The 19783-nt window shown below is 35.2% G+C and overlaps 1 protein-coding gene across 5 annotated transcripts in view; it reads left to right on the top strand.

The window, feature by feature from the left end:
• Positions 1 to 19783, top strand: part of STXBP4 (syntaxin binding protein 4) — a 172611-nt gene that overhangs the window by 48731 nt on the left and 104097 nt on the right. For all 5 annotated transcript variants that reach the window (XR_006714878.1, XM_045488328.1, XM_045488327.1 and 2 more), the window contains 3 exons: positions 1193 to 1284; positions 12900 to 12989; positions 17106 to 17171. Coding sequence is in view for 4 of the 5 variants with exons in the window: in XM_045488328.1 (XP_045344284.1) it covers positions 1193 to 1284; positions 12900 to 12989; positions 17106 to 17171 (248 nt within the window). In the remaining variant the exon portion in view is untranslated. The remainder of the gene's footprint in view (positions 1 to 1192; positions 1285 to 12899; positions 12990 to 17105; positions 17172 to 19783) is intronic.

The raw sequence follows: 19783 nt of genomic DNA, 5'->3' as shown, positions 1-19783 counted from the left end.
TATCCTCTTGGGAAATTAAACCAGAGAGATTCTGAACCTATAGCTGCCAGCGGTCAGGGAATTTGGAGGAGTGTATGTTGAGTTATCACTCACAACACACACCCAGATTGCTTGGTGAATTTTGCAGCCATGTTTATAGGCAAGACCCCAAGGTGTCAGTTGGCCACCTGATTGCTCTGTAGTGAAACCAACCAGTTGACAAGGCAAGTTATGCACACAGGATTTCCAATGCGTGTTTTGGTGGTGATTCTTCTTAAATATGCACTCATAGCCAAGGGTCACCAGACACTTGCAGAAATTCTCTGACAAAATATAAGAGCCCAAACTGTCTGACAAAGAGAAAAACAGGAACCCTGAAAAATGAGGAATAATGCAAGAGTGGGAGAGAACTTCAGACAAACCATAATGAACATCTCTGAAAAGGTAAACAAAGATAAGGCATCCGTGATACAAAGAGTAAGATATTATAGACTAGGAACAATCAGAGAATACGAAAAGGATCCTTGGAAATTAAAAATATAATAGCTAAAATTCAAAAATCTGAGGATGGATGGGTCACACTCATGTCTGAAGAAGCTTACAGTTTGCTAGCCAGCATCAGGCTTGGAGTTAGACCTTCGTTTGAGTCCTGCTCTGCTACTTATTTGCCAAGCAGCCTTGGGAAGTTTGGCAGTTAACTTCTCTTAGCCGCAGTGTGTAGAACAAAGAGGATAAGAGGACCTACCCATCCTCAGTGGGAGGATGAAATAGCAAAGCACTGTGCCTAGCACAAGAAGGCTGTTCCGTAAACATTAGCTGCTGCTATTATTATTTTTGTTAAACCTCCGGTTCCAGCTAAAAAAGCTACAAGTCACAATATTGTCGTATATTTCAGAGAAAGTTCTTGCTCGTAGTAAGAGTTGGAGAAAATAGATGTACCTACGATATGTATGTGCTTTATTGTTACTTAACTGATTTATTTACCTCAGCAAACTTAACTCAAGTAAGTTAAAACTGGTTTATCTCTTACTTACTTTTTATTTGAGCTTATATTTGTCACTTCAGTTAATACCACTTTAAGGTAATTCATTGAAGTAAATTAAATTTGAAACGTTAGTTTTAATGCATAGCTTCAACTTCATTTAAAAAAAGGTAAAGGTGTATTTAGATGAGGTTAAATGTTGTGTTCCTACTAAAATGTGTTCCATTTCAGATTTTGTCCAGGTTGCCAGAAACTTGTTTTCCTTGCAGTTGGATGAAGTAAATGTTGGTGAATGCGAAATTTCCAACATACTAGATTCACAGGTAGAGTGTGCCCTATAGAATTGTCTTGATTGTACTTGGATCATAAGTCTTGAATGTTGTATGTCTTATATGTAGCCTTTATCATTTTTCACTTTAAAAAAATTACGCAACTAGTATATGCTTCTTAATAAACAGATAAAACATAGATTAATGTAATATCACAAGGAAAAATTTCATGTGGATCTCTCCCATCCCTCCTCTCTTCATTATTTCCTTATGGTACTCCCTAAATTTGCCACAGGAAAAGTACTCATAAGTGTATATCCTCTGAAATTTTAGTCTGAACCATCTTCATGTGTCAGCGTCCAGATCAAGAAACACAACATTAAGGAAATACATTACTAGGACCCTGATGTTCTCCCACCCCCAGGTTCCTTTCCTGTTACTTCTTTTCTTCCCCACGCACCTCCAGTCAGGGTAACTCTTTTGCCTGTTTTTGTGCTTTCGATAAAGTGGAATTGTGAAGGCTATTAACTTCACAAGCCATTTGTTCTACTGAATTTTGACATTTGTATTAATCAAATTTTTCAGTCCTTTTTATTACGGAGTTTTTGTGTTACTGTGTTTTTCAGGAAGATCTTTCCAATTTATACATTTAATTCACTCAAAATCTATTCTTGTCTATGCATGAGTTAGGGCCCCAAATGGATAACCACTTGCCCATTTTCATTTATTTGATAACCATCCAATTTTGCTAATTTTTAAAAAAAAAATGTTTGATGTTTATTTATTTTTGAGAGATAGATAGAAAGACAGAGTGTGCGCAGGGGAAGGGTAGAGAGAGAGGGAGACACAGAATCCAAAGCAGGCTCCAGACTCTGAGCTGTCAGATGTCAGCTGTCGATGCGGGGCTTGAACTCACAAACCATGAGATCATGACCTGAGCCGAAATCAGAGTGAGATGGTTAACTGACTGAGCCACCTAGCCGCCCTTGCCACTAATTTGAAATACAAACTTCATCCTTATACTGAATCTCTATCTAGATACACAGATCTGTGTCTAGACCCACCACTCTGTTCCATTGATCGATTTCTTTCAGCCAATACATTATTATTTTAATTATTCTAGCTGTATATTTCTAGACATTTCTAGGTTCATTGTTATCTGGTAGGCTAAGTCCTTAATACATACTTTTTTAACTTCTTGGTTTTGATCTTCTAGATGATCTTTGGAATCATTTTTGCCGTGGTAGTGAAAATTGAATTGGGACTTTTTAAAATTGGAATTGCATTGGATTTAGAGAGTGGTTTGGGAGAGCTGAATGTAGTTTACCTCTCCATTCATTTAGGTCTTTGTTGATATTTTGGAAAGAGAAAATTACGTCTTGCTTCATATGTGTCTTGAATATTTCTTATTACATCTGAAGAGGTATGCTCTAGCTTTTGTTGCTATTAGAAATGGCATTTTTTTAACCATTATATTTTCTAATTGGTAATAAAGATAGTAGTTATTTTTTTAAAGATTTTCTTTTTAAAGTACCTCTACACCCAACTTGGAGCTTGAACTCACAACCCCAAGATCATGAGTCACATGCTTCAACGACTGAGACAGCAAATGCCCCAAGGTATTAATTTTGGAATGGTTATTTTGTGTGATGCCACTTTATTGAACTCTCTTATTCTAGTTTTTCATTTGTCTTGGGTTTTCTAAGTAGGGCATTTTAAATTAATTACATTTTTGTTTCTTCCACAAAATTTTACTTTTTTCCAATTCTTGTTGGAACTGGAGCTGCAAAAGTGAGCTAGAAATAAATTTTCATGATATTTGAGCCATTCTACATTTTTAATTCTTAGAAAGAAGCTAGCACTATTTTATTTAATAAATAAGAGTTATAATATTTTTATATCTGCTTATTTATAAATTATTTTAAATTTATAAATTAGGGAGAGAGGAGAGAGCCTGAGGGGGGAGAGAGAGACAGTCTTAAGTCATGCTCAGCACAGAGCCCAACATGGGGCTTGATCCCACAAACCTGGGATCATGACCTGTGCTGATATCAAGAGTTGAAAACTCAACCAACTAAGCCACACACGCGCCCCTTTTGAAATTTTTTTTTATTTATTTATAGCTGTTTAAATAATAGAAGCTGTATCTGTTCCTTTAAGGTTTGAAAATGTTTCATATGCCAGATGAACCTGGGTCATTGTTGGTAGAGAAAGCATTTCCTATTTTTTAATGTCTTCTAAGGTTATTTTATTCAAGTTTTTGTCCTTTTCTTGAATAATTCTGTTAATGGACATCTTCCTAGAAAATTTTTCCGTTCATCAGGATACTAAAATTTGTTAAAAAATAACTCAGAATTTTATTTTTAATATATTTTAACAGTACTGCTCTTTATCTCATAGATGTACTATACAATTTTTACAAAATCTTCACACCCTCCAGTTTCTATAGATCATATTTTAATTATCTTTCAGTGTATAATATTCCCATTGTGGTTGCTTATTTTGAGCTATATTAGACAGTTTCTAATTCTATAGTTCCCTTTCAGTTGCTGATTTCTAGTGTACTTCACTGACTTTAGAAACACTTTCTCTGTGTTATTAATTCTTTGGTCACATATACAGCAGAAATTAGAAATAAATTCTCTATGGTATTAATCTTTTGGATATATATCGAGCATATAGTCAATTTTATGAAATATTTCTTTTGAGGGGCACCTGGGTGACTCATTGGTTAAGCATCTGACTCTTGATTTCAGCTCAGGTCATGATCTCATGGTTTGTGGGATTGAGCACCATGTAGGGCTCTGTGCTGACAGCACAGAACCTGCTTAGGATTCTCTCCCTCTCTCTCCGCCTCTCTCTCTCTCTCTCTCACTCTCTCTCTCTCTCTCTCAAAATAAAATTTTGAAAATTAAAAATTTTTTTTCTTAAAAATATTTTCTTATTCTTTTTTTTTTTTTTTTTAATTTTTTTTTTTTCAACGTTTATTTATTTTTGGGACAGAGAGAGACAGAGCATGAACGGGGGAGGGGCAGAGAGAGAGGGAGACACAGAATCGGAAACAGGCTCCAGGCTCTGAGCCATCAGCCCAGAGCCTGACGCGGGGCTCGAACTCACAGACTGCGAGATCGTGACCCGGCTGAAGTCGGACGCTTAACCGACTGCGCCACCCAGGTGCCCCTCTTATTCTTATTGTCAGAAATTTATAGAGGTGCCTGGGGGCTCAGTTGGTTAAGTGTCTGACATCAGCTCAGGTCATGATCTTGCAGTTTGTGAGTTTGAGCCCCACATTGGGCTGTGTGCTGACAGCTCGGAGCCTGGAGCCTGCTTTGGATTCTGTGTCTCCCTCTCTCTCTGCCCCTCCCCAGCTCACACTCTGTCTCTTTCTCTCTCAAAAATAAACATTAAAAAATTAAAAAAAAAAAAAAGAAATTTATCATCTTTCCTTTTTCTCTGCTCTTATTTTTATTCTATATTACCCTAGAATATTACCTTGATATATTATAATTTCAAGAATACAGTATGCCTAGGGGCGCCTGGGTAGCTCAGAGGGTTGGGCATCCTACTTCAGCTCAGGTCACCATCTCACAGTCCGTGAGTTTGAGCCCCCCACCAGACTCTGTGCTGACAGCTCAGAGCCCGGAGCCTGCTTTGGATTCTGTGTCCTCTCTCTGCTCCTCCCCCATTCACGTCTCTGTCTCTTTCTCTCAAAAGTAAATAAACATTAAAAAAATTAAAAAATAAAAGAATACAGTATGCTTAAATATCTGTCAGTGATCATCTGATCATTTTATTGCAAAAATTTTAGATAATTAAAATGTATGTTTTAATTCAATATCTTCATAAGCTGTGACATTAAAATTTTCTTCTGAATTGAGTAATAATTATACTTATTGGTACACAATCAAAAAATATAAATATATCAATTTTGATCAATTATTTTTATAAAGGTACTGTTTAAAATACAAATTCTTACTTCAGTGGATGGATTATTTGTAGTCCAGCTGTGTCATGCATGGGCATTTTTGGATTCTTCAGTGCTGGTGTACTTTGCTTCTTAAGTATTGATACCTGATAACATAACCTCCCACTTTGTTTTTCTTATTAAATGTTGATTTGGCTAATCTTTTTTCTTATCATTTCCAAATAAGTTCTAGCAAAAATCTTACTGTCTCAAATTTCTAGTTTATTTTGGGAAGAATCAACCTCTTTATAAATTTCAGTCTTCCTAGCTATGAGCATGTTTTGACTTCTTATTTATATCTTCTTGAATGGCAAATAACAATTGGATACATTTTTTCCAATACAAGCTTTATTAATATTTTGTTAGATTTATTTCTAGTTACCTTTCACTTTTTTGCCATTGTAATAAATGATGTTTTGTTTTTGTTTTTAGGACTTCATTTCTTTAGAGCAGTTTTAGATTCACTGCAAAATTGAGGGGGTAGGTTCAGAGATTTCCCACATGCCTTCTGCCTCAATTCATGCATATCCTCTACCATTATCACCATCCCCACCAGAGTGGTACATTCGTTATAATTGGTGAACCTACATAGACACATCATAATCTCCTAAAGTTTATAGTTTACATTATGGTTCACTCTGGGACCTGTATAGTCTGTGTGAGTTTGGACAAATGTATAATGGCATGTATCCATCATTATGGTATCATACAGAGTGTTTTTACTGCTCTGATTTTTACCAATGTGCTCTGCCTATTCATCTCTCCACAGCCCCTCCCCTCACCCTTTGCAATCACTGATCCTCTTACTGTCTTCATAGTTTTGCTCTTTCTACAATGTCATATCGTTGGAATCATACAGTATGCAGCCTTTTAAGATTGGCTTCTTTCACTTAGTAATATGCATCTATGGTTCCTTCATATATTTTCGTGTCTTTTTAGTGCTGATTAACATTCCATTATCTGAATGTACTATAGCTTATTTGCCCATTTTGAAACTTATTTACCTTTTGAAGGATATGTTGGTTGCTTCCAAGTTTTGGCAATTGTGAATAAAGCTACTGTAAACATCCATTTGCAGGTTTTTGTGTGAACATAAGTTTTCAGCTCCTTTGGGTAATTACCAAGGAGTACAATTGCTGGATCATATGTTAAGAAGATGTTTGGTTTTATAAGAAACCATCAAATCGTCTTCCAAAGTGGCTGTACCACTTTGCAGTCACAACAGCAATAACACCGAGTTATAACACTGAGTAACAGAGTTCCTAACACTGAGAACGAGAGTTCCCATGATCTAGTTGTTTGGAAACTTTCAGGAAATTACGCAGTCTCCTGGAGTTGAGGCACTGATTTATCAGAACTGATTCGGTAGCATTTAAAGTAGGAAGGCTGAGGCTGTAAGAGCACTGGTTTTTTTTCTCGATCGTTTCAGGTGTTATGTATTTTCCTACCTACTATTGACAACCAAGCATTGTTTTCTTTCTGCCAAACAGTTCTCAAAGCTACTGTCCCCACTATTGGTGAGGAAAGGCAAAGGTGGTCGGGTAGCTTACAACAGAAGAGAAGCGGGGAATTCACAGTACTTTCGGTGAGCGTGCAAAGCTTGCTTAGCAGCTGCAGAGAAATACTGGCTCTCCACATTAGTAATTTACTTCCTTTCTAGCCAATATGATTTTAGGGCAGATAAGAGTGTATTCAGTGTGTGATACTTTGATGACAAAAGCAAGGTGCTGATGGTAATTGTGCAAGGTCTTCTGCATGCTAGTAATTTCCTGTTTGTAACTTCAGATCAAAATGTTGTGCAATTGTCATTATATCAATTTATAAGATCTCCTTTGTTGTGTTGTGCTTGTCAGCATGTAGCAGATATCCCCATAAAATGTTGGCTTTTTTTTTCACTTGAATCCATAATAAGAATACCTTTTACTTCACCACACTCACATATATAACTGAAACAAAAGTCTGAAAGCATTACTTACTTTTTCTACATTATTGCATTCTTATTTAATGTTCAGTTCTATTTCATTAATATTTGAACTTAAAACTCACTAATGGGTCACATACCATGGTTTTAAAAATACTATAAAAATCACTGCTTGCCAAGTAGCTCATCAGAAACAAATAAAAGTATCTTATTATTTTGTAGTATTATTCCCAAAATTTTTGTTTCATTAAAAAAAACAAACAAACACTGTAGTGCTGCACCTGAAGTATCAATTGATCTGTGGTTGAGGATAGTGACAGTCTGTGAAGGTGGGGAAATTCCACTATGGTTACCCCCTCAACCATTTTGTCACAAACAACAGAGTCAGATTTTATAATCCGTCTGTTAGAGATGGTTGGGTTTTTTTTAACTTGTGTTTCCTTTTTTTTTTTTTTCCTTCTGGTTTGTCTTTTCCTTAATTTATCTTTTCAGAAATATTTTTGCTGCAACATTATGAACACCCTGTAAAGAACAAAAACCTCAAGTGTACAACCTGATGAATTTCTGTTACTATCTTGTGTGTAATCACCACTCAAAGGCTCCAATGTACCAACTTTGTCTGAGTTGACCATCACTCCCACCTTTACAACAGAACCACTGTTCTGACTTATAACAGCATAGATTGCTTTTGCCTGTTGATGAACTTCATCATAAATAGAATCACACAATATGTACTCTTTTGTAACGAGCTTCTTTTGCTCATTGTTTCATCTGCATCTGATAAGATTTCTTGAGATGCTATGCTTCAAGAAGGAAGAATTGTTAAGTCAGTGTAAGTCAGTCCTACTTTCATTTAGTTGACAAAAACCTTAACAATTTTGGAAATATATGGCCTTTAGAACTAAAAATGTAATTGTCTTACTGTGATTCTAATCATCATTGCTATGTTAAAAAATTCACACAGTGATAACACCTGCTGCTGGCATAAGGTTGCACACATAAAAGCAAGGTTAGAGCCTCAATTTAACAGAACTCTAACCTTAGCAACAGCAGACGATGGTCTATCATAATATGATGGGTTTACCACACATATACAGAATACTATATGTTCCCTAATGAAGACTTTTTACAATTTGGTTTCTTACTAAATCAATTTAGTGCATTGCACCCCTATTTTAACAGGTGAGAGAATACAATTGGAAATACAATTGTAAATTTATATAAGAATGAGTAATGTTTCACTTATAGTGAGGTCATGATATAAAAGGTATGTCTCACTATGTGTGACAGTATGTACTTTATAGCCACTTCATTATATTTCATCTGCAAAACATTAAATATATATTGAGCAACTATAGTGTGGATGGCATTGTGTTAGCTGCTCCAGCACGTTATTAAAATAAATAAACTTAAGCCTGTCCCTCAAGGAATTTAAAGTATTGCACAAGGAAAGTCATGTACATAAATAGATTTTAAACAAGCTCTAGCACTACGTGGTAAGACCATAGCTATGATAGAGCCTAGAATATTCAGAGAAAATTCCTAACAGAGTTGACTTTTGAGTGAGTTTTAAATGATATGTAGGGTTTTATCTACTTAAGAGGTGAACAGAAAGTGATAAGAGAATTAGCATGAATAAAAATATATACATAATGTGATGGTAAACAGAGTAATATACCTTTTTTTTTTTTTTTTGAAGTTTTTTATTTTTGAGAGAAAAGGGTGCAAGCTGGGAAGGGGCAGAGAGAGAGAGAGAATCCCAAGCAGGACCTGCAGGGTCAGGACAGAGCCTGATGTGGGGCTCGAACTCGCAAAAATGTGAGATCATGGCCTGAGTCAAAATCAAGAGTCAGATGCTTAACCGACTAAGCCATCCAGGTGCCCCTAGAGTAATCTACTTTTTTAAAAAGATAAGTAGGTACATGCAGATCAGTGAAGGAAGTTAAGCCTAAAAATGTAAATATTATACTTAGAAGTTTGTACCTTACTCGTAGTCAGTGAGGAGCCATTAGGGAGAATAGTGACACAATCAAAATTGATAGTTTAGAAATAATAATCTTATAGTAGTGTTGGTTATCTTGGAAGGTAATGAAACTGGTCATAGGTAGCCTAGATAGGGCACAAAGGAAAGAGTCCAAATATAGAATATTAAGAACTAAACAATGAAGGTGAGGAAAATGGGAAGAATGGAGAGACAGATATATGATAATTTACCAACAACAAGTATATCATCATTAAGACTTGCATTTGAGTGTAAGAAATAAGGAAGAATGAATTAAAGCTAACTGAAGAGTTTTGATTAGGATGATGAATAATAGTAGGGTGGTGCTATTGACAGAAATAGGGAAATGAGAACAGTGGAGAAGATGATAGTTGGATTTTAGAGAGTAAGTTCAATATGCTGACAGGTGTAAGTGACCAAAAGGCCACTGGAAATAAGGAACTAGACACAAAGAGGGATTTGGAGGATGATAGTTGAAGTGTTCACTCAGGGAGAGCGAGAAAGGGACAAACTTTGTGGAACCTCCTCCACTCCCACTTAAGGAGTAGAATGAAATTATTAGAAGCAGCCTAAATACTCTGAAGCGCAGGTGAGGTAGTGGGAAATCAAAAACATAGGGAAGAGACAGTGTCAAGGACAAATGGCTTAAGCAATGTTACATGAAAGAAAGGAGGTTAAGAAAGTTGATGGGGGAGTGCATTTATTTTGTCAAATACTAGGTTTATTGGTTATATGGAACATAAATTATTTTCAAAATGTACGGATGGGAAGAAATATATGTAAACCAGATTATTAGAAGTAAAGGAGTGGGGCGCCTGAGTGGCTCAGTCAGTTAAGTGTCCCACTGCAGCTCAGGTCATGATCTCAAGGTTTATGAGTTCAAACCCAGCATCATGCTCTCTGCTGTCAGTGTAGATAGAGCCCACTTCAAATCCTCTGTCTCCCGTTGTCTCTGCCCCTCCTTTGCTTTCACTCGCTCTCAAAAATAAAAATAAAACATTAAAAAAAAAGAAGTAAAGGAGTAAGAGAAAGGAAGGAGGAAATAGGGAAATATACAGAAATTTAAGGAAAGGAGGTAATTGACTTGGTTTCTAGTGGAAGCCTTTATCAATAAAATTGACCTGAAGCAGACATTGTTCTGTTGAAGATGAATTGAGTGTTGGAATGAATTGAGTGTTGGAATGGAATAGTGGCTATCCAGAATAGAGTGGAAATGATTTATGGGGTTATCTACCAGGTGTTTCAGAGGTGGGACAGCCTGAGGATCACAAATGATACTGTGAGAGCCAGACAGGAAAGGAATGGAGGAAGGGAAGGATAAAGCCCAAGAATTGGAAGCAGGTTAGAAAACAGTTCTCTGTCTTGGGGTGCCTGGGGGGCTCAGTTGGTTAAGTGTCCGACTTCCACTCAGGTCATGATCTCGTATTCGTGAGTTCGAGCCTCACATCCGGCTCTGTGCTGACAACTCAGATCCTGGAGCCTGCTTCAAACTCTGTGTCTCCCTCTCTCTCTGCCTCTTCCCCACTCATTCTCTCTCTTTCTCAAAAATAAGTGAACATTTAAAAAAAAAAAAAAAGGAAAGAAAACAGATATCTGTCTGAAATCATTTGAAGTTAAGTAGAAACAATTCATTTCATCTGTTGCTTGCTCAGTTGAAGATACTCAAACTCTTAACACATGACTGAGCACAAAGAGGTTTTTCAAAGAATTCACAGGTAACATCTATGGCCAATTCTCTGGCTGTAGGTTTTCACTGCTTAGCCTAAAATAGCAATAGGATTATAGCACGTTTGTTTGTTTTTTTGTTATTGAGTCATGGTTTGTTCTATGACTATTCGGGCTAGCATTTTACCTCCTAAAATGGTACCATGGGCTCTTTTATTCATGATTTGCCTCCATGTTTTAAGCTCACAAGTTTATAATCCTATCCCTAAAACACCAACGTATAATTTCTCTTAATAAATTGATATAGTTGTGTTATCTAGATTCTTATTTAAGCTTTTGAATTCTGTGTATTTCATGTCTTAGATAACAGGCAAGACATAATAGGCTTATCTGAATGTTGAGTAGCAGTGTTTCCCAGAACACTTTGTGCTTTTGCAGGCATTAGTCCACTGAGATGTCCCAAAATAAATAAAGGTGTGGTGGTTGGGGATATGGTCAAATAACTTGAGGAAATGCAACAAGTTATTAAATTTTATTTCCTTTTGGGATATTCAAAATGCTCATTAGAGTATTAAGGATGTTGGAAGCTCTGCGGGAAAGTTCATTTTTTCTAAATCCTACATTTCTCCAACTTACCTGGCCACAGGGACCACTACCACCATCACCACCACTCAGTTTTGCTTTTGTACAAAACTAGTTAATATCCTTTGGAATGAGCTTTGAGAAATATTGTTACATTTGAATATGTATCAAAAACTATTCTAAATAGTATAAGAATGAATTCTTTGAGTGTGTGTTGAGTACTCACAAAAGAGTAGAATAACAGACAGATGAAGGATATGAGATGATGGAAACAAATGGCCATACATACCTAAAGGTAATTGTCAGGACAAAATGTTTAGGAAATGCTTAGGATGTTTGTTTAGGAAAATGTTTCTCCCTAAAATTGAGGGATGACTCCTACTTCAGTTATTCTATCATTTAAAATTAAACCTGAATTTCTTATATCCATTCCACTATGATTTCTGTTAGGCAGTTAGTAAAAATCACAGACTAATGACTAAAGTCAGATCTCTGTGAGAATCATGAGGTGGCCATTATTAGCTGTGAAAGTTTAAGCAAGCTGCTTACCTTTCGGGCCCGTTTCCTCCTCAGTTAAATGGAGACAAGGTTATAGGAAGGATATAACTTTGAATATATATATAGTCCTTAGCAATGTATCTGCCACAGTAAGTTCATAATAAATGGTGACATTATTAATTATTTTTATGATCTTTTGTATTTACCTCTCCTCTCTGAAAGGCCCTACCTTAAGCCCATTCTTATAAGAGCAATCATTTTTTCCACATAGTCCTTTAAATTATATTTTCTATACTTTTTTTATTCTGTTATAATTTATACATACAAGATGGCTGTAATTAGACTTGGATTTTTATCTCTGATTAGATTGTCATTGTTTTTTTACCTTGTAATTAACTGTCAAAGAGATCATGCTAGCAGTAAGAGAAGAGAAATTGTCATCTCTGGTATTTTGTTGTTGTTGTTATTCACTTGTGCATGAATTATTAATATTACTTTCAATCCACAATTTCTGTGCAGGGATCTTTTTAAGCTGCTTGGCTGTTAATATTGCATTTTATTTAGTTAAAACAAGACATATAATCGATTAATGAACTTTACTGGGTTTACATAAACCATCTTGGTTGATAATGTCCAGCCTTTTGTTAGCCTTACATACCATGTACTTGGCGTGGATGTCTTTGGGGAAGAGTTTATGTCAATAACTCAACGTCTTTTTGACATTATAAACATAGTCTTAGAATTTGGACTTTTAAGGGAAATTATATTGTTGAAACAATCATAAAGAGGACAACAGGATATGTATATGTTATAATCATCTAGATTCTGTTATAAATAACAACAATGTGAAGTTAAGCTTAAATCAAGTTTCCCCAGGTTGCTTTAATATTCTCTTTCATCTAATCAAATGACTCCAAAGAAACCAAATTTTGTTATTAAAATGCAAAAGCTTAACACTCGTCAAAAAGGATTTTCATGCTAGTTCTCATAATTAGCATTTAATGCATAACTTTTTTCTTGTATTTTAATGTTGACAGCTTCTTCCCTGTGATTCCTTAGAGGCAGATGAAATGGAAAGGCTTAAGCGTGAAAGAAATGATGCCTTGGAGGAAGTGAATACACTCAAGGTAATCTCCAATTTCGCCTCATTACATTTTGCTTAGAAAAAAAGAAAAGGAAGAAAATTATTATATTTATTATAAATAAATTATCAAATGTATGATATTAATGCTTGTAATATTATAAATAAAATTAATATTGCAAAAACTGTTAATATCACAAAATAGATCATTTATTTAGTCAATAGGCCTTTAAAGAGTCAACTTTTTGGTTCACATACTTATTTATATTTCACCATGTCCATATAAGATTCAGGGTAGACTGGTTTTTGCTCATACCTTCTGATCTGGCTACTTCTGCCCCTTTTTGTTCTCATATTGGTGGCAAGGATGAGAAGCCAACAAAGATTAGATGAGTCAACAAAGCAAGCCATGACAATTTTGGATCCCTTAGATGTTCATTGGAAATACTTTTTTCCCATGGAAAATACATGCTTCAGAGACCTCTTGTTTTGGTAACATAATTTGGAATTAAAGCAATATGATTAAGAGAAGAATAGACATACAGTGTGCCCAAATATACTTTAAGATTTTGATTCATTTTACATATTTTCATTTTGTTTTTAGTAGAATATTAAATTATATCCTAATTTTTACAGAAATACATTAGATTTTCCAAGTCTTTAAGAAAAGCACTATAACTATTTGATTCATGATTAATTCACCATAGGAATATGTTTTTTTCAATTATTTTACTTTATTTTCTGAAATAAGTAAAAATCTATGTTTATTTAATTTTTATTAAACTGAAATCTTTACACCTCACCTTAAAAAAGGAAGAAATTTCTTTCCTACTTTAGTATTTAAACTCCAACTTCCAGAGGAAGCCATTGTTAAACATACCTTGTTTATCCTTTTAGAGACTTTTTCTTTTTTTTTTTTAATTTTTTTTAATGTTTATTTTTGAGAGAGAGAGAGAGAGACAGAGACAGAGCGAGCATGAGCAGAGTAGGGGCAGAGAGAGAGGGAGACACTGAATCTGAAGCAGGCTCCAGGCTCTGCACTGTCAGCACAGAGCCCGACGCGGGGCTCGAACTCACAAACCGTGAGATCATGACCTGAGCTGAAGTCAGGTGCTTAACCAACTAAGCCACACAGGCATCCCGAGAACCTTTTTCTATACAGCCAATTATATTTCTAAAAATAAATGTATATGTGTGTTTTAACTTTAACATTAATTTCTTCACACACTGCACACTTTTTTACAGCTTGCTTTCTTTTTTTCCCCTCTTTGTTAGCCTTATATCTTCTTTTTTTTAAGTCGATTTATTTAATTTGAGAGAGAGCATGAGCAGGAGAGGGGCAGAGAGAGAGAGGGAGAGAGAGAGAATCCCAAGCAGGCTCCATGCTGTCAGCACAGAGCCCAAACACAGGGCTCCAACCCACAAATTGTGGAATCAAGTAGCTGAAATCAAGAGTCAAATGCTTAACTGACTGAGCCACCCTGGCACCCCTGTTAGCCTTATATTTTAGGCTACTTTTCAAGTTAATATGTGCATATCTGCCAAATTCTCCCCAATGGCTCTTCTGCCATCAAATGGTTCTGTCCTAAGTTTTCTAGCCAGTTCCTTATAGATGAATATTTAAGCCATTTCCAGATTTCCACTATTAAAAAGAATTCCTTCAGGGGTGCCTGGGTGGCTCAGTTGGTTTAGTGTCCAACTTCCACTCAGGTCATGATCTCGCCATTCAGAGTTTGAGCCCCGTGTCAGGCTCTGTGCTGACAGCTCAGAGCCTGGAGTCTTTTTCAGATTCTGTGTCTGCTCTCTCTCTCTCTCTCTCTCTGTCTCTGTGTCTGTCTCTGCCTCTCCCCCACTCACACTCTGTCTCTTTCTTTCTCAAAAATAAATAAACTTGGGGCGCCTGGGTGACTCAGTCGGTTGAGCGTCTGACTTCAGCTCAGGTCATGATCTCACCGTCCATGAGTTTGAGCCCCACGTCAGGCTCTGTCCTGACAGCTCAGAGCCTGGAGCCTGCTTCAGATTCTGTGTCTCCCTCTCTCTGCCCCTCCCCTACTCATTCTCTCTCTCTCTCTTTCTCAAAAATAAATAAAAACATTAAAAAAAATAAAAATAAATAAACTTTAAAAAAATTAAAAATAATTCCTTCATAAATAGCTTTGTAGTTGTATCTTTGAGTAATTTCTACAATTTTAAAAATACAAATTGAATATTTCTGAAAGTCAGATTGCTTTATCAAAGGATATGTCACATAAAATTTTATGCATGCTACCAAATTACCCTTCAAAAGATTTTACCAATTCATGTTCCTTCCAAGTGTGTATGAACATTCCATTACTAAAGGAATATTTATAGACTTTTTTACAACTTTGAAACCACTTCTACATTTGTTGGTATAACAGTTAAGAGTCACAAAATGAAAAAATACAAATTTAGCTTTAAGAATAAATTGATAATATTTCCTCATATTCTCTTTGAAGACATCTCCAACAATGGTTATCTTGGTAAAATATCATCTTACATAATTTATCTCTCTGAAGCCATTTAATCTTATGGTTCATTAGAATTTTGAGAGGCTCTCAAGTCTTTTTTCATTTTCTTAATATTTATCATTGTTTAGTGATATATTTCAGTTTTTATTTGAATATCAGTATTAATTATTAGAATTTTAATTTAAAAGTGTATTTAGATAATGTTTAAGGAGGGCTTCCCTAAATAGCTATTCAATAAATCAGGATTCACGTTTAATGTCAGTAAAACGTAACTGAACATACCCTAATGTGATAGGACCTGAAATCTCAGATAAAGCATATTCTGTATTTTATAATTTACTTTACCTGGAAACCTAGTGGCTGAGAACCACTTGTTTGGCCATATAGAATGTACAAAGCAATAAATACTTCATTGAGGTAACATTTGTACCTTCAGTATTTTTACTTGTGTTATACACACACACACACAAATGACAGAGGTTGTTAAATGCAGTTCACAGAATGTGTAGGTGCTCTCTAGTCACTTGCCGTTATCTTGTGACATCTCTATCCTTCATCTCTGACTTGAGGTACAATACAAATAAAAACGAAACCAAGATAAGTTGATGCCAGTGGCTACTTTTTTCTTTATTTTACAAGAATGATTTTTAAAAGTGCTGTGTTCTTTATTTAACTTGGAGCCATCTCCCTACAAAGTTTAGATTGCTACTGGTTTGCAAAGCTGAATGAAAATAGATGTATTTTCCATTTACAGATGCAAAAAAAGTAGGACACAGAGTGAAGGTGAGTTGCTAGAGCATCAAAGCATGAGAGCCAGCAGTTTCCTGGCTCCCGGCCTGTGGCAGATTCATTAGATTGCTATATGATATTCATCTTCATACACCCTCATTTCATCTGTTAGATAAGAATGAGCTGAAATATACCAGGAAGCAGAATGCTTCTTATAAACATTGCAATGTTGCCATGAATATTTACCACTCAACTTAATCTTCAAGCAGTTCCTCTGCCCAAGTTTATAGTAAAATGGTCCTTAAATTACTCTGAGTATTTTTGGTTTGATCAATAAAATGTGGATTTATTTATGATATATTTTTAAAACACTGAATGTTTTAGAGTATGTGCTTAAGTTAATGTTAAAAGATGATAGTATTTAATTTGCATGCATATTCTACATTAGTAACTATTATTTTGTAGTTTGATTATGGTAGCCATATCTTCATTTTTGTGGATAATCTTCCAAGTACAAGCTAAATCAGGAAAAGAATAGTCAATCCAATTTCTTATGTCCTCTCGTGTGGTAAGAGACCTTTACCTCTAAGATGTAACAGTAATGCTCTTCAGTTTGGAAGCGCCTGGGTAATGATCGCTCTTTTCCAAATTTTGTTAGTATTTACACATTTTCATCTTGATGGATTTATTTTGGAGCTCAGAAGTGGAGAGTGTACAAAATGGCTCTTTACAGTTAACAGGAAATGCATTTATATCACAGTTGTACTGTAAATAACTAATTACTTTTGAATGATATGTGTAAAGCTAGAAAACTGACTGAGAACTACTTTCAGATTGTAGCGATTGGATGTTTGGAGAATTTATAAATGTTGAAATAAAGCCCTAAGAATGATACTCATTGGTACTTCATAACATGTTATTAATTCAGTGGTTTTTAAATATAGGAAAAACTATTTGAATCAGAAAGGCAAAAGAAACAGTTGACAGAAGAACTCCAGAATGTGAAACAAGTAAGTGCATATATTACATATGTGTGTTTTATGTGTAAGTGCATAAACATATGAGGTATATAGCAATGATGCTGTGTAATATCCTGGAGCTTACAGATGTGAGTAACATAGTATAAAATAGCATAAATCTTAATGGCAATCACTTTCAGAGGCTGTTTCTGTGCTGAAGTCCTGCTACTGTTGCTCAAAGAAATTGCTTTCAAAACCAGATAACCATGGACTGAAATGGCCAATCTCATTGCTATTCTATTGTTTTACCCTTTTATCTTCCCTTTTTCTTTTCTTCTGTTTCTCATACTTCATTGTATTAAAGAAAAAAACAAAAGAAGAAAAGAAACCTCCAAGGCAGAGGATTTTTTTACTTTCATTTTTTTTTAATGTATATTTATTTATTTTGAAAGAGAGAGAGAGTGCGTACACATGCAAGCAAGGAAGGGGCAGTGAGAAAGAGAGAGAATATCAACTGGATGCACTGTTAGCCCAGAGCCCAAAATGGGGCTCAGTGTCATGAACCAGGAGATCATGACCTGAGCCAGTATCAAGAGTCAGATGCTTAACCAACTGAGCCACCCAGGTGCCCCTACTTTTATTTTTTAGTACTAAAAAGTAAAAATTTATTTTTACTCTGCATTGTTCTTCACAAAATTTTAGGCAGCTTACAACAGAACAGATACAGTGGCATTATCATGAAATAGACATACAAATAAATATTGTTAAGAGTAGAAAGATAAAAGAACATTTCTAGAGATCACTGACAATCAACTGATTTTGAATTTCCTTGACTTCATCCCCCTAGAAAACATAAAATCGACAAAGAAAGCTAATAAAATCACATAGAACCCATACCTTCAATATGACTGTGACATAAAACATCACATCTTTGAAAATATATATAAATAGAATAAAAAAATTTCAAACTCCTGTAGCTTGCCTGCGGTGAAACCTAGAATACAAAGAACAGGGGTGGTAAGCCTTCAATGACTCTGGAAAAGAACTAGGAAAAACAGAACAATTAGACAAAGTTCAAATAAAATCACCTCCAGAAAGAAAATGCAATAATGAATGCCAGACTCTAAGCACAGAATAGTAGTTGGTGGTTCCCAGGACTTGAGGAAGTGTGTAACCAGAAGTGGCAACATTGGAAAATCATTGTCTCTGGGGAATAGCCAAGTGAACAGAAACAAGATGGTATCCCTTGGAGACTAGGCAATAAGGAAATAAGAGGAGAAAATTAAAGATTATGCAGAAATGAAAGAGAAACAATACATACCAGTCCTTTCCATCTACCTCCACCATGACAATCATGATCCATAAAGAACTGCACAGGAGAGTGTGCTGTTGAACTAAGAACTCTTTCTGTGAAAGAAAAAGGAATAGGAAAAAAAAAAAAATTAAATCTGTCCCCATTATTACAAAACTACTGTAAAAAATCAGACAATATGAATTAAAGTTTTCCTTCTGATAAAAACTCTCCAAAACAATTTGACCACAAAGCTGAAGAAAACTAATATGACACTCCAAACTCAAATATCCTTAAACAAAGCATTTGCCACTACAAAAAAAACACTTTAAATCAGAAATTTTTTAAAAAACTAAGAATAGAAATTGATTTTAAAAAAAGGCAGGAAGAAGTAAAAGGAGAGTTGGTAAAACTTAGGAAAGAAATAGGAAAAGACAAAAGCATATCAGAAATGAAAACTAAGCTTATAAATACAGACAGATAAAAAAGCATTGGAAAAAAAATGCCATAACCAGGACAACGATAGTGAAAGGAAGTAAAGAGTTTCTTGAAGAAATAAAACAACTGAACAACACTAATATTTAGAACTATAATCCAAGAAAACTTCCCAGAATAAAAGAAGACCTGAATCTCTCATTGGGTACTAGGGAAATCTGACCTCGAAAGATCAACTCTATGACATATCCAGTAAACGTATTAGGCTTTAAAGATAGGAAAATGCACCATGCCTCCAAGTGAAAAGATCAAATAACTTACAAAGACAATAGAATTTGACCAGCATCAGCCTTCTCAGCACAACAAAGTAAGGCCAAGTAGAGCACCATTTTCAAGAAACTAAAGGAAAGAAAATGTAAACCAAAATGTATACAGCCAAGCTGACTTTCAGATACCAAGGCCCTGGAAAAATAGTTTGGAATTTGCCAGTATTCAGAGAATGCTGCACATACGTAGTATTCCTGAGGAATCTAGGAGAGGATGAGTTTCATCCAGCCAAAAAATTACTGGAATAACTTTGTCCAGAGTTTCCCAAAGAATGAGCATTTCACAGATATTCTATTGCTGAGACAAAAATGAGACTGAGGTCACATGTCTGACAAAAAAATCAGAAGATGCAATTTATTTAAAAAATGAGAGGATAAAGCAGGGAAAAAAAGGAAAATAGAATACAACCACTCTGTTGTGTAAGTAAGGCTGATGTCAGATAGTAAAACATTAGGCAAAAATAGAGGAGATTTCAGGCACTATAAAAAGTAATAAACAAAGGTAACCAATGGAATGAAAATACACACCTTACAAAATACCAAAAGTAATTTAAAGGAAAAAAAAAAGCGAAAGAAACACACAAAATAAGCACAGTAAATATAATATATGC

The sequence above is a fragment of the Leopardus geoffroyi genome, chromosome E1, assembly GCF_018350155.1.
Source record: "Leopardus geoffroyi isolate Oge1 chromosome E1, O.geoffroyi_Oge1_pat1.0, whole genome shotgun sequence".
In the NCBI taxonomy this organism is placed as follows: Eukaryota; Metazoa; Chordata; class Mammalia; order Carnivora; family Felidae; genus Leopardus; species Leopardus geoffroyi.
The sequence above is the reverse complement of the archived record's forward strand: the minus strand, read 5'-3'. Positions and strand labels throughout refer to the sequence as shown.